The sequence below is a fragment of the Gastrolobium bilobum genome, unplaced genomic scaffold (genome assembly GCF_033153095.1).
Source record: "Gastrolobium bilobum isolate Gb01-03AN ecotype WA unplaced genomic scaffold, APGP_CSIRO_Gbil_v1 utg389826, whole genome shotgun sequence".
Lineage (NCBI taxonomy): Eukaryota > Viridiplantae > Streptophyta > Magnoliopsida > Fabales > Fabaceae > Gastrolobium > Gastrolobium bilobum.
The window spans coordinates 22,287-47,225 of record NW_026898483.1 but is presented as its reverse complement, the minus strand read 5'-3'; the positions used below and the strand labels follow the sequence as shown (position 1 = coordinate 47,225).

At 34.7% G+C, this 24,939-nt stretch overlaps 1 protein-coding gene across 1 annotated transcript; it reads left to right on the top strand.

Moving 5' to 3' along the window:
* The first annotated feature begins 1,816 nt into the window (after positions 1-1,816).
* Positions 1,817-6,356, top strand: LOC133316734 (probable chlorophyll(ide) b reductase NYC1, chloroplastic). The gene is made up of 10 exons (XM_061518514.1): positions 1,817-2,336; positions 2,435-2,513; positions 2,604-2,739; positions 3,333-3,407; positions 3,527-3,722; positions 4,340-4,408; positions 4,543-4,682; positions 4,880-5,002; positions 5,293-5,485; positions 5,749-6,356. The coding sequence occupies exons 1-10, from the start codon at positions 1,986-1,988 to the stop codon at positions 5,932-5,934; spliced, it is 1,548 nt and encodes a 515-aa protein (XP_061374498.1). The 5' UTR covers positions 1,817-1,985; the 3' UTR covers positions 5,935-6,356.
* The last annotated feature ends 18,583 nt before the right edge of the window (positions 6,357-24,939 follow it).

The window sequence follows — 24,939 nt, the reverse complement described above, 5'->3', positions numbered from 1 at the left end:
TATCATATAAGAGTATTTAAAAAATATTGCCATGTCTTACTTTAAAAAATAAATCATATTTAATAAAAAATTATGAATAATTAAGACAGTAATAAATATAAATAAAATAAATTTGACTTTAAAATCACTTAAGAATAATTAAGAAAAAAATTTAAAATAATTATACGAAAATATAGACAAGCAAAAAGAAATTTCAAAATTATAGTCTCACACTCTCACTCTGAATTTACACCTTGCGATCATGTTTCAATCCTTTTATTTTTCCTTTTTTCTTTTGGTAAAAAGCATGTTTCAATCCTTACCACTGAGCTTATTAGCGTGTTGGATTTTGTATGAAAACATTAATTGTTACCCCTTTTTTTAGTTTCAAACGAAATATTTTAGGTACACCGTTGCACCACTCACTCATTGCGACATACCAATCAAAATAAATATATTCTGTAACGTGTGTATGGAAAAGAGTGGGAAAAAAATATTTTAGTGCAAGTGTCAATTTTTGAATGAAAGTATTAGGTACAACGAGTGTAGCAAAAATGCTATTCCTATAAAAGTGTATCGGTCTTATATTTTCTTTTTCTTTTTTTTCTTGACATGACACACATGGCCTACATATTTTTATGAGTATGTAGGAAATAAAATTATCTCCTGTAACATGAAAAATATTAATACCTGATATTTCTCATGTTGTAAAAGATAATTTTAGGTTTTAATGTTTCTACGTGAATGTAGAAAGTTATCTGTATTTCACTCTCAAAATGATGTCGTTGGGCTATGATGCACCAACACTTTAAAATACTTGATGTATCGTATTTGACACTCCAACATTTCGCCACACTCGAATAAGTGTTGCAGAGACTCAAAAAAGGGTTTGAATATTGCGTTGCGTTTTTAATTCCAACTATTAGATTCGTTGTTTAATATAGATATTTAAGATATCTTATGTTCCTTTGCAGAATTCATGGGCATTATAAGTTTAGTTTCTTTTTTTTCTAAATTACTGAATATTAAATATAATATACACTATATAAATTAAAAATATTATTCAATATTAAAATGTGTCCTAACATATGGAAATCTATCACTTTTTAGAATTCACGTATCGAAGTATCGTGTCGTGTTGTATCTCGTGTCACGTGTCGGTGCAACATAGATTTTGGGTTAAAGATTAAAAAAATATAATAAGAAAGATTATAACCTTGAAATAAATTTAATTACAAAAATACCTTAATTTTCACCCCAAAACAATGTCATTTTGGGCTCAACGTAGATAATCTATATTGACTGCGGAAAAATGAACCCATAATTTTATGAAAATAGATCCTCTCATGCTAAATATATATATATATATATATATATATATATATATATATATGACATGGTCATGTGAGAAATCACAACCATACAAAAGTAAACAAATTTTTCCAACTTTGTGTCTCCATGTGCAGACACTTGCACTAAGATGCGTCTGTCATTGAACATAAGAAAACATGAACTCATATATATGTATATATATAAGTTCGATACACTTTTATATGTTTGTAAGAAATAATTTTATTTTCAATAATATGATAAACATTAATCTCATTATTTAAATATAAAATAAATTAATCCAGCTTATGCAATTATTCATTCTTTTATGTGATCTAAGATAAATTAAAAAAATGTTCATCTCAATCCGAGATGAGAAGTGAGGTGGCCGCAGACCCACAATCCACGTGTCCTCAAACTCGTGAAGATGAGGTTGCTTCAACGTGTGGTCATCACACTCTACTATGTTGCTTCTCACGTTTGTAGTTAACATGTTCCATAGGATCGGTGCTTCTTCCTCAGATATTTTCTCATCCAGAAAATTACAAAAACATGATTTTCAGTTTTCACCAAAAAAGATAACAATAAATAAAGGGACAAGCCACTGAAATTCAACAGCTTTTTTCAATTTGTTCCAACAACTCCATGAACTTTGCATCTTCAATTATATCACAGCCATGGCCACAATTGTGAAGCTCCACGTTTTCCCAGAGAGTTTGAGCGAACACAGAACGATGTTGCTCAGGAGGGGTTTTGGTTCCTCCACTTCTTCACCTGGGGTACTTGGTTTTGGCCATAATTGTGATGGGTTCTCTGTGAAACAGTGCAGGGCGTTTAGGAGTGAAGATGGTGGGGATTTGAAGGAGAAAAAGTTTAGAAATTTGAAGAAAAACGAGGTGAAAACCAAAAGGGAAAGTGGATTTTGGAGTTCCCTCAATTCTCTCATGTTGAGGAATTTCATGGTGGTTTCAAAGTCAGAAGATGAGTATCGCCAAGCTTTGGTGAAGGTGGAAGAGGTGCTATCCTCTGTAAGTTCTTGTTTCTGATACTTTATCATGCTTATAAAACCTTGTGTTGTAATAATGAATGTTGAATATAACTCTCTTTATCACTTGGCAAAAACAAGATTGCCATTCAAATTGGAAGATATATTGTGACTATGATGAGCACTGGGGTCATCCTTGCAATTGGATTTCAGATGTCAGGTTGGCACATATGAAAGAAATCTATTTACTCTTATTATATGCATTGGTTCCCCAAATGGGATGTTAAATTTTCTGTATAATTTTGTTAAGGTGGAGACAGTCAGATGGATGCACTGATATGGTATAGCTGGCTTGGAGGAGTTATTATTGGGACAATGATAGGTGCCAACATGGTGTTGGAGGAACATTGTCGTGCTGGTCCACGTAATGTTGTCATAACAGGAAGGTACCAGAACTATTGATTCCCATCACTTTTACTTTTTAATGAACCTTTGCAATTTAATACATATCTGGATTGTTACATACCTGTATCTATTACATTGTTGCAGGATATGTTATCATTACATGGATATATGGCTACCCCTACCCTCGCGGGACGAAGACCAAAATGCCACCTTATGGCATTTTAATTTTCAAAATGTCTAGGTTCAGAAATAAAATGCCAAAATGTCACGTTCTAGGATCCGTTATCAGTCCCAATGGATCCAGTTTTGCCACTTGTCGCCTAGACAAGGACCCGCCATCAGAAATAACGGTACCTTGTTTAGGCAACATGTGGCAAACCGGACATGGGATGGATAGCGGGTCCTGAAATGTGGCATTTTGTTTTCAAACCATGGCATTTCAACAATTAAAATGTCAAAATGTGGCATTTTGGTTCTTGTCCCTACCCTCGCTAGTCGGGGTTGGATGGGGAGAAATTTTTTTTTTTTACATGGATATATGGCTATGCAAATTGATTCACTTTGATGATATCTAAAAATATGTACTAATGTTTTCATGACATTGTTTGTTACATCTTGTTAATGATTTGTGCAGTACAAGGGGATTGGGTAAAGCCCTGGCTCGAGAATTTCTTCTTTCTGGAGATCGCGTAATTGTTACCTCTCGCAGGTGGTATTCTGAACTATTGAGAACATTTTGTAGAGGTCAGAATAGTATATTTTTTGGCCTTCATCTACATGTTACTCACAACATGTTGTTGCTCCCACCCTCACATTTTGTGAAGGCAGCCCTGAGTCTGTGCAAGCAACTGTCAAAGAGCTTGAGGAAAATCTAAGGGAAGGCATTGCCACTGCAGTTGGCTCATCTCTGACAAAGCTTTCTCATGCAAAAGTGGTTGGCATTGCTTGTGATGTTTGTGAGCCTAATGATGTGCAGAGATTGGCTAACTTTGCTGTCAATGAGCTTGGTTATGTTGACATTTGGGTAAGTGTTGTGGCTGCTCTTACTGTTGATCATCATTGTTGTTTCATGGATAAAAACCAGAGAAGAACGGAGGAGTGAAAAAGATAATTGTCTATTCTCTATTCTGAATATCTATACTAAAAGAATGACTATGAATGGGCACTCATGTCCCTTTGTGTGCACAATAAGCTTCTCCTATCTGAAAAAAGAGGACACATAATAATAAAACCTATATCTCAACACACACTGAGTTGAAGCTAATAGCTGAAAACTATCAGTTTTGGCAATTGCAAAACTTGACTATCAATCATAACTCATGTTATTTATGTTCATCTTGACACTACTTTCCAATGTTGTGAAGAAATAGAAATATATTCAGGCTCTAAAATAAAAGTTTTTTAGCTAATGTTGTATAGGTTTTACATTTTAGTATCAGCAGTTGAGAAGTAAATTATTGTATGCCTACATCCAATAATGTGATCAAAATAAGCCTTGAAGAAAGAGAACTGTGACGCTAATTGACTCTACTAACAATTTTGTTATATCTAAAGTGAAAGTTAAGTTTTTCATAGGATTCCATGCAGTTTCCATGTTTGTGGTCCTAATCTTTTGCAATTTTTATTCAAACCGTTTGACAGATAAACAATGCTGGAACAAATAAAGGTTTTAGACCACTGCTTCAATTTAGTGATGAAGATATTAAACAGGTATATGCTTATGAATAGTTTCTTGTTTATTTTGTTGAAATAAAATGTTAAGTTTGATAGTCATTCAGTCTGCCTGAGACTGAGATGTTATATAAGTGTTGTTCCTGAATTATCAATTTTTATAATTGTTGTAGATTGTCTCAACAAATTTGGTTGGATCTATCCTTTGCACTCGAGAAGCCATGCGTATTATGAGAAACCAGGACAAGGCAGGTCACATATTTAATATGGATGGTGCAGGATCTGGAGGCTCTAGCACACCCCTGACAGCTGTGTGAGTTATTCTCTTGAGAATGTAGTTTCTTCTCCTATGGGAGGATGCTGATAATTCCACTAAGCTTTTGCAAACTTTATTTACTCACAAAAATATATGTTCTTCATGCAACCAATATGTATATGTATTCTTCAAAAATCATGGTGGATGGTGGTTGCTAATGATGTTTACCATTCTTCCTTTTCATTAACATGTAGATATGGTTCTACAAAGTGCGGCCTTAGGCAACTTCAAGGATCACTATTGAAGGAATGCAAGCGATCCAAAGTAGGTGTCCATACAGCATCTCCAGGCATGGTTCTTACAGATCTGCTTTTAAGGTACATTTCTATTGCAAACCTGTTCTTTTTGGTTTTCTAAATTGGTTTTGTTATTTTGCATGGGTCACTTTCCTAAGCCTGCTAATGTAGGAAGTTCCAACTTCTTTTTCTGTTTTCAACAATATTTTCTGCTGGTCCTCATTGTTCTCATAATAAGTTTTTTATTCGAATATGACATTGCATTCTCTCTTACCCCAACAATTAAGAACTTCCTTGTGTTTGTTTCATATAACTGTCTTTGATCAAATGAGTATTGCTTCATAATTGTGCTAATTATGGCATTTCCACAGTGGCTCAACTGTCCAAAACAGGCAAATGTTTAACATCATCTGTGAGCTTCCTGAAACTGTTGCTAGAACATTAGTTCCACGGATGCGGGTTGTTAAGGGAACAGGCAAAGCCATAAGTTACTTGACACCTCCCAGAATCTTACTTGCTTTGGTCACTGCTTGGTTACGACGAGGTCGCTGGTTTGATGATAAGGTGATTATGGTGTTTTCAAGGATGAAATCAAAATATGTTATTATGTTATGTTAGTAGAAACTTCCATTCATGGTATACTTCAAATACTTCATTAAAGAACAAGGTCTAACAACAATTTCCAATATATTTTCATTACATGTCAATATAACTCTTATGCTTGAACTGCATGTTCTTTTTGGATAAATCCAATTTTACATAGCTATGGAGTTGTTGAATGGGAGAAACAAATTGAGCAAGAACTTACAGCCATGTATGTATTTCAGGGAAGAGCATTGTATGCAGCTGAAGCAGACAGACTTCGAAACTGGGCCGAAAATCGAGCCCGATTTTCTTTCACTGATGCAATGGAAATGTACACAGAGAACACCTGGTTATCAGTCTTCTCACTTTCAGTTGTTTGTGCCTTCATAATTCTTTCCAGCACCGGCAGCAATATGCCTGGAACTTGATGTCTTTCTGCCAATTAGAAAGTGCATCTAATCATCAACACAATAGAATGAATCTACACCATAAACAAGGTGGATCTGTTTTTTCCCACCATGTCCACCTCAAATCCTTAAAACAAATATCTTTTAACAATCTTAGTTGTCAGTAACCATGAGCTCAGACATGTGATTCCCAATGCTCTATATGTCACATGCGTCCTTTCTGTGCTCTATGTATAGGCTACCCTACAATGGAGCATTCTCCATTGAGATGCCTATGGTCATTGTATGTTCTATGTATAGCCTTTCATTAAATTTGTAGACTCTAGTGAAAAATCATATTTTATTTTCTGGTTCAGTATATTTATTTGAATATATGTTTATTTGGGAGCTTAACTCTGAAAATTTGTATTGGACATTGGTTAGCACTTTTGGATAATGCTATATACATGAACGTTTAAAAGATAAAAATTATAAATACATTTACTTTTTATGTTCGTGTTGTGTTGCACATGTACCCTGATATGGATATGATATGGGTATGGATAATTCCCATGATTGTTTCACTCATTAAATAATTTGAAGCAGGTGTTCTTATTCAGCAGTCACTTATAATATTATTAATTTGTTCTGCTTCTCAAATTTCAATGATTTGATATCTATATAATGAAACTGATTGGTTATTGTTGGAGAGTAATGGCAGTTTTATGATGCGCCCTCATTGAAGGTTGCACAGGTGGACTTTAAAGGTCACTTGTTATTGTGAAATTTGCATGTTATACGATGATGAGGTGATAGTGAAGCACCTGATAGCATTTTGAAATATATATATATATATATATATATATATATATATAGGCAAAATGATTTCTGCAGCTGCTGTACCTACAGCAAGCAAGGATCCACGTCCGAATCCTAGGATACGGCAACGGATCCTGAGTTTTTTTTTTTTTTTTAAAAAGCCGTGGGGTCCACTTTTCTGTGTCAGCTGTAGATAACACGGTTGCTGCAGAAATGTTAAGCCCATATATATATATATATATATATATATATATATATATATATATATATATATTGTAATTTGTAATTATCAATTGGTGTTCAAAATTATAATTGGCTTCAATAATCAAATTTCAGATTTGAGTCTTCTCAGCGATTGACTCTTGGGAATTAAACTAACGGAAAAATGTTTTTATACTGACCGCATATAAATTATTAAATTATTTGTATTTACTTTTAAAATAATGTCGTTTTGAAATTGAAAGATTAGAATTTTATAATAATAAAAATTATTATAATTTTAATAAATTAAAATTATACAAATACTTTAATTTTTATTCCAAAACAATATCGTTTTGTGTTCCATGCAATAATTTATCTATATTTATCGTGGAAAAATGAACCCTTAAACTAATTGCCTGTTTTTTCTTTTGTATTAAAACTAATTGCTTTTGGTTAAGTTAAATTTTGGTATCTAGTTGGGTGTCACTGGACCAATAACACCAGCATATAAATATGCATATCTAATTCTTGGGAATTCAAGAAGCTAAGAGGAATAAAAAGTATAAGAAATAAAAGGTATATGATTTTCAATATTCTATTGTTCCACCATCTTTTATTTGGTGGCCATTCGCATGTCCCTTCGTTGCATCTTTTCCATGGTTTCTTTTTCTACGGTTGGTTTTTCACGACCCTTTTTTTTTTTTTTATGGGTGTTTAGCTTACCATAAGGATCTACACTGAGAAGAATCAATTTTAGTGTTTAGCTCGAATCTTTTAGGGTGTGAATGATAATTTTTTCGGAATCATTTTTTTTTTAATTTCTATTTTTGGGAATAGAAATCGATAGAAAACTCATTTGGTAAAATTGGTTTATTTTTTTGTTTTCGGGATGAACTGGTTTAATTTTTGTGCTGGAGAACAGAAAAAAAGAATAAAAAATTTTCTATTTTTTTGTTCCCGGGCACAAAATGAGAAACACTTGTCTCTCTCAATCACTCTTTACCTCTACCATCATCACTACCACCACCACCATTATCCCGACACGACCATCGCCACCATTGTCGCCGCCATCGTTGTACCACCAGTGTCGTCGTCACCACCATGATGCCACTGTCACCATCACCACCAGCTCCATCCATCTCTACCACCACGACCACTACCATCTTTGTCACCACCACCACCATCATTGCAGTCACTGCCGCTATCGCCACCACCATCGCCACCACTATCACCACCATGAAGCCACCACCACCACCACTACTGTCACCAACCACCACTACCATCACCATAGCCACTGCTATCACCACCACCATGCCTTCACCCTACCTCCGCCACCAACCGCCACCATCAATATCGCATCAACTGTCGACACCACCATCACCACTGTCGCCGCCACCGCCACTACAACTACCATCACCACCACCGCCTCAACCACTTCCACCACCACAACCACAACCATCATTGCAGTCACTATCACACCACCACTACCGCCACCACTACCACCATCGTCGCAACCACTGTCGTTACCACCACCACCAATGCCACCACCATCACTATGCCACCATTACCTCCACTGTTGTTGTAGCCACTGTCGTCACCACCACCATCACTACCACCCCATTACCGTCAACAACACTACCACAACCATCATTGTCGTCGCAGCCACTGTCGTCACCACTACCACCATCGCCACCACTACCACCGTTGCGGCCACCACGACTATACAACCACCATCAACACCATTATCACCATCGCCGCCGCAGCCACTGCCGTCACCACCACCACGCCACCTCTGTCGCCGCCACCTCCACCATATAAAAAGGAAAGTGATAATCCAGAATTTTTGTTTCTTAGGAATTATTTTTTATTATATTATTTATTGTGTTATCAAACGCAATTCTCACTCTTGAAATAAAAATATAACATGTTATCAAACATATTTTTTTCTCGGAAACTGTTCCGAGGCACAGAAATAGAAAAGAATTATCTCTTTTCAGAAACAGTACCAAAGAACAGAATAATTGTTATGCACACCCTTATTTTAAGAATAGTCTCTTTCTTTCTCTCTCTTTAATCAAAATGACTAAAGATTAAAACTTGAAAGATTCAGATTTGATAATAAAAAGTTCCAAATATATATAACTCAAAAAAGAATTTTACGAAAATGGGATCGACTAGTTCAATAAATCCAATAATTTTTATAAATTTGTTTTTGGAATTTTGTGTAAGATGTTTGAAAAATTTCAATTTTAAAGCTTGGAAACTGCTGTTGGAATTAATGTACAATGATCCATTGGTTATGAATAAGAAGTGGGTTAATAAAGAAAAGAGAAAAGGGAAGATGAAGAGGTGTGCGGGTTTAACAAGTCCCACATTGGAAATTAGTAGGAAGTGAGAGAGTATATAAGCTCCCACCTCACTCTCCTAGTTTGACCCTTGGGTCACTACATATTTTATGTAGGGGAGGAACTAGGTGGGCTTTGGTCCACCACGCGCGCCGCCGCCGACCGGTTCGGTTCGGTTCATATGCGTGTAATAAAAATAATATTTTATTTAATTATTTTTTAATATTTTGTCCAAAAAAAGTATCTGTTGCTTCCCTCCAAACCAAACGTTTCTACCCGCCGATTTTTTGAGCAATGTTGAACCGAACCGGTTCTTCTCCTTCGCGAACCAGTCACCGGTTGTGTTTGCTCGCTGAACCAGTCACCGATTGTGTTTGCTCGCTGAACCAGTCACCGGTTGTGCCTGTTCGTCGGAACGGTCACCGGTCGCACCCGTTCGCCGCCGTCAGACATGGCGGTTCGCTGCCGGCGACTGTTCATCGTGACCGGTCAGTGTTTATAAATAGACACTGACACCTTCAGAAATTCATCCGATTTTTCTGCATTGAAACTCTGCCGGAATTTTTCTCCTTCCAGTTTTGCATGCAGTCTTTCATCCTTCGGTGTACTTTCCTCTGGCAATTGTTGTGTTCGTTTGGGCTGTTGATTGGTAGTGTCACCATTCTTCAGACGAAATCCGTTCTATCCTGGGAGACAAGTGTCCATCAACCTTTGGCATCTATGAGGGGGCAAATTGTCTTAAAGAGACACGTTCTGTTGGCTCGGATTTTAATTCCTCTTCTGACATATCATTCTGTCTGTTACATCATTCTGATTCTGTCTACTTCATACGTATCAAGTAAGTCTGTATTTTATATTTATAATTGCTCAGTGATAATTCTGATTATTTACCTCATCTGCTTAATACATGGGTTCAAATCTATTAGTGATATAATATCACCCACTGTCTTCAATAACAACTGCGACATCCAAAACAAACATCTTTCAAAATAGTAAAATACTAGAATATAGATCATGCTAAGTACACAAAATCATTAAAATATATTAAATTAAAGAACTCTCACCCCGCAAATGCAGTATAAATTTTGTTGTTATTCAAATGAAACTTGAGACAACAAAACATAGCCTAAAACCAAAAGAAAAATGACTTGATTAAATAGGCAACGCAGCCTAGAAATTTAAACAAAAGCAAAAATAAAAAAATTGATAGTATTGTCAGTCAACTTAAACATTTATTTACATTAAAACAGATTGAAGTATAATATATTTGCAAATCTTAGTGGAGATAGGAGAATAATTTACTAAATTATTTTTTTGGAAGAAAAGGTACCGTATAATTTTGTAAAGGACCAGCTAAGAAGCAACCCTATATCAACTTGTATTAACTTATATATATTGATTAGGCTAAAGTAATTTTGCAAATTAAGCAACATTTGATGAATCTATCATATAGATATTTTATACAATTTTTTTTTTAGTAATTTTACATTAAAATAATCGTAATTAGTTTGAGTATAAAATTCTGCTTACCTTGTGGGGCTAATCGAATGGGCATATGACTTGGCTAGAGTCATCTGAATGCCGCATTGAATGACTGAACAATGCAGTTTCATATTTGGATTGTTGATGCTTAATTCCTCTACTCACTATGCCCAGTTGCTTTCGCCATGTCATTTGGGATAATGGGTAAGTTTTGGTTCGATGTACCCAAAAAATAAAGTGTTGGTTGGACCCTCTAATGTGTTGGAATTGTTCTGTGCTTTCAAATCCTTCTTGGAGATTTTTATAGCTTAATGGGTCCCAATTTATCAATCGATTTTAATGAGCATAGTTACAGCCTAAAGCTCAACATGAGTGGGGGTGGGCAAGGAAGGATTAAAATTAGGGGTGTGCAAAAAACTGGTTCACTTGATCTGTCCTTGATCTGATCTTGACCTGACCCATAAATATCTTCTTCTTTTTTTTGAACTGGTTTAAATACTGATCCACTTTTATTTGAGACAGTTTTAGACCTGACTTGTTTTAATAATGACTCATTGACCCAAAACTTGACCCATACTCATTATGTGAAAAAAAGAAAAAAAATCACAATTACATTAAAAGAGAAGTTTCAACGTAAAACAATTACGTCAAAATATTTTCCGAAAAATATCTTCATCAAAATTTTTCGCAAAAAATTTTGACGAAAAATATTTTCATCAAAATTTGTGACTAAAAATATTTCTGTAAAAAAATTTGACGAAATTTTTTTTTTGTCACAGTTTTTTACGGAATCTAAATTTCATTTACAAAAAAAAACATATTCATAAAAAATTTCGACGAAACACATTTCCATAGAAATTTTTTGACGGAAAAAAATTTCATCAAAATTCTTTACATAATTCAAATTTCGACGAAAGTTTTCGATGGAAACATTTTCGTTAAACTTTTTGACAAAAAAATATTTTCTTCGAAAATTTTAGCGAAACACGTTTCCATCGAAAATTTTCGACTAAATATTTTCCTCAAGTTTTTAATAAAAAATATTTCCATCAAAATTTTCAACGAAACAGATTTCTGTCAAAAAAATTCAAAAAAAATTTTGACAAAATATTTCGATAAAATATTTTGACGAAAAAATTATTTTGTCAAAAATTCTTTAGAGAATCTAAATTTCGTCGAAAGTTTCGAATGAAACATTTCTCTCAAAACAATTTTCGTCGAAATTTTCATCAGAACACATTCCCATCGAAATTTCGAACGAAAAACATTCCGTCAAAATTTTTGACTGAATTCTTTTTTCGTTTAAAACATTTGATGGAGGAAATCATTTTCGTCAAAACTTTTGACGGAAACTAAATTTTGATAGAAAATTTATTTTTGTAAAAATTTTCATTAGAGAAAAAATTTCGTCGGTTTTCAACAAAAAGTATTCCGACGAAAAAATAATTTTGTGATGAAATTTTTATCATTTGCAACGTAGAAATTTTGACGAAATTTTGTGACGAAACGAAGTCAAAAACGGGTCAGGTCAGATTTGACCAACTTCAGAAACTAAGTCAAACCCACTTCAGAAACCAAGTCAGATCAGATCCGACCCGGTTCTGAACTAGTTCTAAAATATCCAAACCAAGTCAGACCTGACTTGGATCAAATTAAAGCGGGTCAGGTTAAAATATCTGACCTACAAAAACCAAGTTGGATCGAGTCGGCACAAAAACCTGACCCGACCTGACCCATGCACAGCCCTAATTAAAATCCACATATCCAGTCACCATCACATGTTCTAATTAAGCCACGACAAGCTTCCTTATTGTTTGAAACAGCTCCATCAACATTACTTTTCAACCAAGTAGGGGAATACCAAATCCAATGAGAGTTACGGTTATTTCTAAGGACAACAAAATCAGTGGAAAACCTTTTGAGTAGCCAACTTGATGTCATCCAGTGTTTTAAGAATCACACAACCTTCATTGTCTTCTCTCTTGAAATCTCCATCATGAATGTTTCGCCAATCTCCATCATAGAACAATTCCATATCCTAGAGGCCAGGGGCAGTCCCTAAAAGCATGTAAAATGGTCTTTACTTTATCTTGCCAGTTATGATAGTGATCAGAGGTGTTTCCCCACTTAGCAGTTAATTGTCTGGTAAGAATTCTACATGAGAAAGCTTCCATAGCAAGAATTTGAACTTTTTAGGGCCTTTCCACTTCCAAATGATTTCTCAAGGAAAGTCAGAAATAAGTTGTCAAAGTTCATTAGGCTAATGTAAGCCTGTTTAACCAGAGAAGACAAAGGATTCAGACCCTTACAGGATAAGTTGTCACAACAGGCTTCAAAGGCAGGGGAAGTGACTCATATCAAATTCATAACATCCTGATTAAAGAAATTATGAAGGAAACTGAAATTTCAGTTACCTTTTCCTTTACAACATCAATTAGCCACATAATAAACAAGAAGGAGAAGAGGGGGGGGGGGGGGGGGGGGGGGGGGGGGGGGGGGTGTTCAAGAATTACAATATCTAGCAGTTTAGGGATACTCCCTAACCAATTATCCAACCAAAAATTTGTATTCTCACCATTACCCATATTCCATACCAAGTTTTCCAACAGCATAGGCCAGATTTTTCCATAACTTAGAGTCAAAGGATTTACTAAAGCATTGTCTTGTCAAACCCATATTTCTCCCATATTTATCTATGAGAACCCGAGACCATAGTTGAGAAGGGACTGAATAATTGACCAGGCCATTTTAAGAAGGAAAGCCTCATTTTTTCTTCTTAAGTTGAGGATTCATAGGCCTCCAAAATTCCTAGGCTTGCACTCTTGCTCCTAAGAGACTAGATGAGCAATCATTTTCTCTTGAGTATTACTCCAAATGAATCCCCTTGAATTTTTTCAATTTCATCACAAATATCAAAGGGTAGAAAATTCTTTTGCATATAGAACATTGAAATGGAAGATATGACAGATTTAGCTAGGATTACTCTTCCAGCTATAGATAAATTTTGCTTAGACCTTCCATTTAATCTATTATGCACTCTATCCAAGACATCAATGTAAAGGCTGTTACTAGCTCTTCCATGCCCCATCATTGAGCCCAGAAACCTCCCAAGATTTTTAGTTTGTTTCAAGCCACAAATCTCAACAATTTTTCCAAGTAAGATATCATCCACATTTCTATAAAAGAAAATATTGGTCTTGCCAATATTGACTCTTTTACTCAAAATTGCACCAAAGAGATTCAAGCAGTTCATGATGTTGATATTTGATCTTCCGAATATTTAGCAAAGAGCACGAGGTCATCTGCTAATGCCTTTGTAGATAAAGGACTCACTTGGTGAGGGGAAATCAGCTTCTAAAGGACAAGTTTTAGCTTGTTGACAAGAGTTTTGCTAATGCCTTTGTAGAGAACAAAACATAAAGCTATCGGTTTGAATTGAGCAACCCTTTCTATTTTTCTGCACTTTTGGTATGAGAATCACTAGAGTTTTGTTGATTTTACTGATGTTCATAGGGCATGAACAGAAATGCTTGATGGCATCAACAATTTGAGACTCAATAGTATCTCATTCCTTTGGAAGAACATAGCAAGTAAACCATCAGAGAGAGGAAGGAGCCTTCAAAGCTCCCATATTGAAAAAAAGCCTTTTTGATGTGTAAATGAGAGATGTGAGCAGCTCAGCTGAACAGCTCCTACTGGTTGAGCTTAAGCCAACTAGTTTTAGATAAATGCCAAAGTCTATCAAGAATATCTTCTTTAAAGAGATTAAAATAGAAAGAAAGGAAAATATTCATGATGTTTTCCTCCTCTTTAATCCAATGTCCAGCATCAGATCTAATCTTATCTAGCTTAAAAGCATCACGCATATTGAAATGGATGCCAGCCTCACGCATATGTTGGCGTGGGAACAACGAAAAAGGTACAATCAAAATAAAAACTTGAAAAGGGTATTCTGATATATTTTAGAATTGTAAATAATGTGTACAAGGGGTTCTCTATTTATAGAGAATATTTGACCTACTTTTAACCTAAAGGCCTTGGCCCAATACAACAAAGGGCTTGGCCCAATACAACAATAAATTAAATAATAACTAAATCAATATTATTTACAACACTCCCCATCAAGCTGAGGAATAGATATTTATCATTCCCAGCTTGCTAGTAAGTTCTTGAAATCTGTCTGAAGGAAGCCCCTTTGTTAATATATCAGCTAATTGACGCCCAGTGGGAATGTATGGAGTGGTAATCAACCCGCTATCAAGTTTTTCTTTGATGAAATGACGGTCGACCTCAATATGTTTAGTCCGATCATGTTGAACTGGATTATGAGCTATACAAATAGCGGACTTATTATCACATAGCAGCTTCATAGGTCCCTCACATTTTATTTTGAGATCATCAAGTACAATTTTCAGCCACAGTAACTCACAAATGCCTTGAGCCGTAGCTCGAAATTCAGCTTCTGCACTTGATCTGGCAACCACATCTTGTTTCTTACTTCTCCATGTCACCAAGTTACCGCAAAGAAACATGCAATAACCAGTGGTAGAACGACGGTCAGTCATGGATCCAGCATAATCAGCATCTGTGTAGACTTCTAAAGATAGATTGCCATCACGTCGGAATAACAATCCTTTACCAGGAGTACCTTTAAGATACTGAAGAATTCTCTCTACAGCCTGCATGTGTTTTTCCTTTGGATTGTGCATAAACTGACTGACAACACTAACAGCATAAGCTAGGTCTAGTCTAGTATGGGCCAGATATATCAATTTCTCAACTAGCCGTTGATATTGTCCTTTATCAACTGGAGGACTCTCTTCTTCATAGCCCATCTTGTGATTCTGCTCAATAGGAGTATTAGAGGGTTTACACCCGAGCTTTCCTGCTTCTTTGAGAAGATCAAGAACATATTTCCTTTGGCTGATAAAAATTCCTTTGCTTGAATGAGCTACTTCTATCCCTAGGAAATATCTCAGTTTCCCAAGGTCTTTGACTTCGAACTCAGAGGCAAGTCGTGTCTGCAGAATCTGTCTCTCCACAAAATCATTACCTGTGATAATAATATCATCAACATATACAAGGAGCACAGTAAGCTTCCCGTTTTGGGAGTGCTTGAAGAAAAGAGTGTGATCTCCTTGACTCTGTCTATATCCTAAGGTCATCATAACCTTAGTAAACCTCCCAAACCAAGCACGAGGTGACTGCTTCAATCCATACAAGGCCTTTTTTAATCGACAAACTTTATTTTCCCCTTCACAGAATCAAAACCAGGCGGAATTTCCATGTAGACTTCTTCTTCTAACTCACCATTGAGGAAAACATTTTTCACATCAAATTGATTTATATCCCAATTATAATGGGCAGCAAGGGACAACAAGATTCTCACTGTATTCATTTTTGCAACTGGAGCAAAGGTTTCTTCATAATCAATGCCATAGGTTTGAGTGTAACCTTTGGCGACTAATCGAGCCTTGTATCTCTCAAGAGTGCCATCAGAATTATATTTTAGGGTATAAACTCATCTGCACCCTACTGCTTTCTTTCCGTTGGGTCTATCAATAACCTCCCATGTTTTATTTTTCTCCAATGCATTCATCTCCTCTTGCATGACTTGAGCCCAATTCCCATCTTTCAAAGCTTCATGTACTGATTTTGGGATTGAAGTAGAATCTAGTGCTGAAACAATGCTTTTGTGCTGCACAGAAAGATTAGCAGAGGAAACAAAATGGGAGATAAGGTATTGAGTACAAGAGGGACAGGAAGAACAAGATTTATTGGAACAAGATCTTTTTCCTTTTCTTAAAGCAATGGGTAAATCATCAAAAGCAGTAGTAATGGGTAAGTCATCAGAAGTATCATGATCAGAAATATGAGATTCAGGACTTACCAGTGGTTCAGACGATTGAGGTTGCTGTTGAGGCAATGTGGGCTGTTTTCTTCTTTGATATACCAATTCAGGTGTTACAATCTTCCGTATCTCTTGTGTACTTGATGTATCAGTCATAGGAGGATCAGTCACAGACACATTAGGAACAGGAACAAGAGGAAGAGACACTGACACAGGTGAAGGAGTAGACACTGAAGTTTCAAAGAAGGAAGGTGATGAGTCTTATGGTGAATCATTCTCCCCCTGAAGATGAGGACCTTGGAAAAAGGACTCAGATTCCTGAAATGTAACATCCATAGAAACAAAAAATTTCCGACTTCCAGGGTGATAACACTTGTAGCCCTTCTTATCAGGAGCATATCCAAGGAATACACATTTAAGAGCCCTAGGATCCAACTTACTGCGATGCTGTTTATGAATATGAACAAAGACAACACACCCAAACACTCGAGGAGGAAGACTTTGCAAAGTTGGAATAGAAGGAAAAAAAAGAAGTCATGGAGTGAATAGGACTTACATGATCGAGAACCCGAGTGGGTAGACGATTGATCAAGAATGCTGCAGTAAGAATGGCATCTCCCCAATAGCATTTGGGTACATGTGTTTGAAACAATAAGGCACGAGCAACTTCAAGAAGGTGACGATTTTTCCTTTCAGCAACCCCATTTTGTTGAGGGGTGTCTACACATGTAAGTTCATGAATCATACCTTGATTTTGTATAAATTGGGAAAAAGAGTGATTGACATATTCAGTACCATTATCTGTCCTTAGTCTTTTGATTTTTTTACAAAATTGAGTCTCAATCATTTTATAAAATTGAAAGAACAGTTTTGGTACCTCAGACTTTTCATGCATTAAGTAAACCCAAGTTACACGAGTGCAATCATCAATAAAAGAAACAAACCATTTATTTCCAGAAGAATGAGGGACCTTAGAAGGACCCCAAACATCAGAATGAATAAGATCAAAAGGTTCAACACTTTTAGTAATACTAGAAGGGAAAGACACACGATGATGCTTAGCAAACTCACAAACATCACAATGATAAGACTCAACAGACTTAGACAAAAACAAAGACGGAAATAAAGACTTGAGTAAACGAAATGGAGGATGTCCCAAGCGCTTATGATGAAGCCAAATCAGAGAATCAGCAGTTGACTGGCCATGTGACAGTAAGATGTGATCCTTAACATGAGTTGCAGGAGATTGTGACACCAGATAATACAGCCCACCTTACTCTTTAGCACCCCCAATCGTCTTCCCTGTGGCGAGATCCTGAAAAACACAGTGAGTAGGAAAGAAGGTTACAGTGTAATTTAAATCTTTTGTAATTTTATGAATAGAAAGAAGATTAGTAGAAAGTTTAGGGACATGAAGAGCATCTTTGAGATGTAAGGAAGACTGTAATTTTATGTTACCAGAACCCGCAACTGATGTATGGGAGCCATCAGCTACGGCTATCGTATGAGTACCAATGGTAGGGTTATAAGAAACAAAGGGGTCAGCACAACAAGCCATATGATCAGTAGCACCAGAATCAACAATCCAAGAATGTTTAAAATCAATACATGAAGTAAGAAAAGAAGAAATTTTGGAGCTCATACCAGTCATAGCCAAATCACTAGTACCAGATGGCTTACTTAGAGAATCAAGTATGGTTCGAAGTCGTTCCAACTCATCTGGACGAAATGCAGGTTGGGTCTCATTAGGTGTAGGAGCTATATCAGAAGAAGTAAAATGCGCTTGACCACGCATCATTGCCATCTTTTCTAAGACAGTTTGTTTTCCATGGAGGCGATAGCATAGATCCTTGATATGACCTGTTCTTTTACAATAAGAACACCAGCGATCATCTTTCTTAGGTCTAGAAGATGCTCCATCAGAATATTTTGGAAAGGAACTCCTGTAAGTAGAACCATCTTTTTTTGTTGAAATCATAGTAGACCCATCAGTGGGTTTAGAAGCAGCACCATCTTTTGATGATAACATGACAGATTTATCAGGGTTCATCATAACACCCCGACGATTCTCCTCTCCCCGAACAGTATTGAAAACAGCAGAAAGGGATGGAAAAGTTTCTTTGCCAAGTATCTGAACCTGAATAGGATCATACTCGGAATTCAAACCAGCAAGAAAATCAAAAATACGCTCATTTTCTACCTCCTTGGCTAAAGCAGTAGCATCTGCAGTACATTTCATCTTCAAACTCTGAAATTGATCAAGTTCAGTCCATAACTCCTTCAAGGTGCCATAGTACTCAGTCACGGATAAAGAATCTTGTTTTGTAGTGAATATTTTATTGCGCAATTCATAGCGCGCAGCCATATCCTGTTTTAAGGAATAAGTGGAGCGGACAGTTTCCCAAATCTCCATAGCAGAAGACAAGAACATACAATGACGACCCACTTCAGGAGTCATCGAATTCCACAACCAAGTCATGATAAGAGAATCCTCATTATCCCAAACAGCAAAATCGGGATCCGTGGCAGCAGGAGCAGGGCCATCAAGATGAGCAATCTTATTGCGACTCTTGATGGTAGTACGAATGAACTGAGACCATGACAAATAATTTGATCCGTCAAATCGATAACTCTGATGTAGACTTGGAAGATCATTGTGACCAAGAGGGGTCACCACATATGAGGTAGAATTTTTTTAGATAAGTTTAGAGTTGAATCACCGTCGGAAGCGGCCATACTGCAAAACAACTCAAGGAATAGTACCAAGAAGCCAAAAAATCACGAAAAATTACCAAACGAGGTCCGATCAAAGAGGTGAGCACAGATCCAGAATGAGCTTGGAGAGTCGATCAAGACTGCACCGGTCCGCAGCCAATAGAAACCGTCACGCGCTGTCACGCGCCGGTGAAGCTGGCGGCGCGTGAGATTCACGCGCAGGGAAAGAAGCGGCGCGTGGAGGCGCGTCTGACGTCCGATCGGGCTGGGCTTTTCAGGCGAAGGTCGTCCAAGGGTTGCGAACCTATCTGGGGCTGATCGGAGTTGAATGGCCGCCAAAAAGAAGGTCAATCGCGATGAACAGTGTTCTTGGTTAGTGAAAAACGCTTCTGTTTGGAGGTGACGTTGAACGGTTCAGTTTGGGGTCTTGTTATTGAGGAAGATGAGAGAAAAACAAAGAGAAGCAGTGATCTCTCGGTCCAAGAGGTCCCCGGAAAATTTTTCTGGTGGCGGCTGATGGCAGCGAGAGATGGAAAACAAAAAAAAGGTTTCGTAGGCGCGGAAGCAGAGCCCTCAAGATCGAGAGCTCTAATACCAACTTGAAAAGGGTATTCTGATATATTTTAGAATTGTAAATAATGTGTACAAGGGGTTCTCTATTTATAGAGAATATTTGACCTACTTTTAACCTAAAGGCCTTGGCCCAATACAACAAAGGGCTTGGCCCAATACAACAATAAACTAAATAATAACTAAATCAATATTATTTACAACATAAAATAAAATAAAAAAGTTAAATAAATATATTTTTCAATGTTTATCCTATAACGTGCACAATTAACCTCATATATTAAAAATGAAAAAAAGAATAGACAAAAATAAAAATAAAAATTCCTAAAGCCCAAATGATATACAAGACAGACATTCGTCTGCAAAAATATATAAATATATAGTGGTAGCTAGAGCTGTTCTTGAATGTTGTTGAACATGTTTTTGAAATTGGCCCCAGCGAAGCATTCATATGAATGTGTGAACATAAAAAATGTGATTGTTACCGGGTATGTTAATGAACTGATTGGTGGGCCTATGTTGTTCCTTTCTTCAAAGAATGCTAGGGTAACTCTCAGGTTCAACTCGTGAACGCTAGCTAGTTTCGAATGTGCCATAGAGTAGATAATTAAGGTTGGAGTTTAAATCAAGTTTTTAAGATATCAAATGTCATTGAGATTATATATATTCAATGGGTTTTATAAGAGTTATGTTGTAGGAAAAGTGATTGTGTTATGTTATAGAGATTCGTTTTGCGTGCCGAAGTTTTTTTTTTTTTTTGCTGCGGGCCCCACAAAATGTTGTGTGTGTAAGAAAATTTTTGTGGTCATGTTAAATGATAGATGATAAACCCATATTCAATACTGTAAAAGGAACAATGCTCTATGATAATTTTTATTTTGTAGTATCTTTATCTAATTAGTAATTTATAATCTAGGTCCTAGCTACTTTCATAAAATAAAGATTTAGTGGTTCTTTTTTTCTTGGGTGGTGTGGGGGCCCCTGTTGTGCTCTTTGTCAATGGTTATTGAGATTCCAAATTACTAAGCACCATTAGGAACTGAAGAGTGAAGAACTGAATTTTATCTTTGCTTCCCTAGCCTGCGGCTATGTTTTCATCACAATAATTCATTGGCGTTAATATTTCGACGATATAGATAAGTTATTTACATTTGCTCGTAAAACGACGTTATTTTGACTTGAAAAATGAAAAAAATTATAATGAAAGAGATTATTATAACCCTGAAATAAATTCTAATTACAAAAATATATTGATTCGCGCCTCAAAACGACGTCATTTTGAATTCAATGTAGATAAATTATTTATATTAACTGTAGAAAAACAAACCCTAATTCATATTGTAATGTCTCACTTAATACTGTTAAAATAATTTCATTTATTGATGGATAAATTAACAGTTATATTTTCCTCAATTTTTATTTTAATATATTTTCTCTCTTTTTTTATCATTCATTTATTTATAGAAGAATTATTATGTTGACAAAAACATTTATTATACTTTTGAAATAATAAACCATGGTTTTACTTCAGGTCTGATTTTTTGTTCTGTGCAACTTTAACCTTTTTATTTCAATAAAGCTAAGGAATAATCAGAGAGAAAAAAGTCAAAACAATTTACTAATGAATACAAAGTTGAAGTTTTGTTTTGCATTTTTGATAACTAATGATGAACAATCATTGTATTAAGGTTTAAGCTAAAATAATATGCATTGAGGATATTTTTTTATGGCTTTAGTGTTTGTACGTTGAATATAGATAATTTATCTATTTTTGCTCCAAAACGATGTCGTTTTGAATTGAAAAATTAAAAAAATTATAATAAAAAAGACTATTATAATTACAAAAATACCTTGATTTCTATATCAAAACAACGTCATTTTGAAATCAATGTAGATACGTTATCTACATTGACTATAAGTTATCTATATTGATTATAGAAAAAATGAATATTTTTTTATGGGGAAAAACTATTCTCATGTTATATGAGATAAGTTTTTCCTCTCACACACCTTTCGATAAATGTGTCACATTTTTTCTTATTTTTTTCTTTTATTTTTTCAGGTGGTGAAGTCTACAAATTTATCTTTTTGACATGAGATAACTATCTCATTCAGCATGAGATTAATAAAACCTTTTTTTATATATAGAAACAAACCGGATGAAATTAATAAAACCCTTTTTTATATAAAGAAACAAACCGGTTGAGCATAATATATTTGGTCCTGCAGAGAGTCAAAATCAGACGAATGTCACGGCACAAATTATGAGATTGAGAGGAAGCAAATATAAGAATTGATAGTTTGATACCAGCATGTGGCATGTGATGTGAATCTGGCTCCAATATCTACCTTGATTTGTTGTTGGGGTTTAAACAACGCAGCAAAAAGAGACAAGAAAATACAACAAAACTTAGACTATATATCTTATTTAATTTACTCATCCTTACTTTTTCTTATTTTTCTCTTTTTTTTTTCGGTGGAGACTTTTTCTTATTTTACTTTGCTTCATTTTAACAAACTAATGCAACAGCATGGAAGGTTCCAACCTGTGAGACATAAAAAGGCCATATAATTATTCATACAGAAGGCATGCATTTGATCCAGAAATTTCAGCTGTTCACAGATTTTAAATATTTAGTATATCTGATAAAGATATTAGTTTAATTTTGATGTGATTTGATTTTTTAAACTATATTAAAACTTTATTCAATAAAATTGATTATATCAATAACCATGTATCAAACTCGGTCAATGATATGACAACACACTATCAAATAATATTTTTTTTACTAAAATAAAAAATAAAAAGTAAAACGTTATATTTAATAAAAGCATTCATCATATGCATATTTTTCCTATCTTAAAAAAAAAAAATCAATAGTACATTCAATTAATTTTGGGGATGTTTACCTTCTCAATAATTGATATCAGAAAAGATAACAGAATCATAGGAAATCATTGTGAACTCATGCACTTTGTTTTTTCCTTCTTTTTTCTTTATTGGTAAATGAAAAAACATCACACCCTAAGAAAATCCAAGTTTTTCAACCGTGTCTCACACCCTAAGTTGAAACCTCCTTAATAACACTGTCTATTTCTAGAAAATGGATCACTTAGCTCCATTTGTCATGCTGTCTCATAAGCAGATCAAAAGAGAAAATTTCTAAGTCAAACATATTCCTAATTCCTTATAAGCCTGCAGCTACCGCACACGTTTGATTTGAATATGCCTCTGCCGGTCTCCACCAACTAATTGACAGAGGGTATTTCTCATTTTTCTATTCTCTTTGTAGGATAATATTTTAGGATTTCATTTTTCTTATATCACATAAGATAAATTTTATTTTTTATTCCAACTTGATTTTCGTGTTTTATTTTTTTCTCTTTATTTAAAAAATAAATAAATTGGATACCAACATTTGTTGTGAGTGTAGGGGAGAAGATTTATTTTATGTGATATAAAAAAAAATAAAACCCAATATTTTACTGGGTATTCTTTTTATTCTAGAAGTATCCATCCCCAGCAACTTGTTTTCCATGCAATCGTTATCATTTATTCAACACATTTCCGTCAACTTAATTTGTATCCTTTTAACCATCATTCACTCCATTGATTTGCTTGTTCTTTTAGAAAATACAAAGAAATCCATGACTTTATACACTATCTTAACTAATTTTATGTTTATGTCATTATTGGTAATTACTTGCCGTATTGCTGCTATGTATTACACATATCTAATAAGCAAAGTTGTGATTATTTGAACTTTACATAATCACCGTAGAATATGGAAATGCGTCATTCTGGTACTCACCCGTATAAGATTAAATTAAACTATATTTCTTTTTATTTATAGTGCCTTTTATTTTTCAATTTGATCTTATATAAAAAAAAGTATATAATTTAAATCATAGTATTTTTTATATTGTAGGAGATAATTTTATTTCATACACACACATAAAAGTGCATGGACCAATATATTTTTTTCCCTCTCCTCTTTACATGACCATATATAGATCCCATATATTTTTATATGTGTAAAAAATAAAATTATCTCGTACAATGTAAAAAATATTAATCCTTATATATATAACTATATAAGAATACTCTCCTCACATCAAAAGATGAGTCATTCTTTTTTTTTTTTAAATGATGGGATGCACTTTACTTATCTCAGCATAAGATAGAAATTCTCTCTCTGTTGATTAGAGAAATAATGCCCCCTTATAATTATTTTTAATTTAGAATTGCTGGCTAAAGATGGATTTGGATACTTTTAAATTTAAAAATATTATGTAGTCATATTATTTAATTATAATTATTCATTGATGATAAAAAAAAAATTATAATTAAATAACATGAAAATTGTAGCGCGTGCGCTGCTATCTGGCTATCTCACACCAATTACCTCAGGCTTTTTTGTCGACGCTCCATTAATAGTATAAAGGAATATCTGAACATGAAAATTTGTTTGCTTAAGAATGGAAAAGTGTAAAAGGGCCTAATTAAAGTCACATGGACCAAAGTTGACGGGAGACCATGAAATCGTGTTTTTTCAAATGGTACTCAATTTTTATTTTTATTTCTGAAATTACCAATAAGTATTGATTATTATTCTTTTTTTTTTTAAATGTAGACGGTTAGAATATTTTTACTAAATTTTTTGAAACAATGACTCAGCGTGTTGACTTTTAAATAAGCAATTGAACTTATTAGCTTATCTTAATCAATAAACAATTGTGAATGTGAGTGAATTCCGTCAAAAACTTATTATTATTTTTGACAATGTAATGTACTCGTCATAATTTTTATGTTTACTTACATTTATGTCATATCTTTTATTGGTTTTATTGACAAAAAAAAAACAAGAAAATCATATAATTACATATGGGAAAGGATCCATTAATAATTTTTTTTTTACAAATTACACTAAGTATAGTCGGTCATACACTCTTGATTAAAGTATGACCGGTCATACTTAGTGTAATTTGTAAACAAAAAGTTTGTAAATATAACTTTTCCTTTTATGGAAAGGAGAAAGATCCGTTTAAAATTTTTTTTTTACA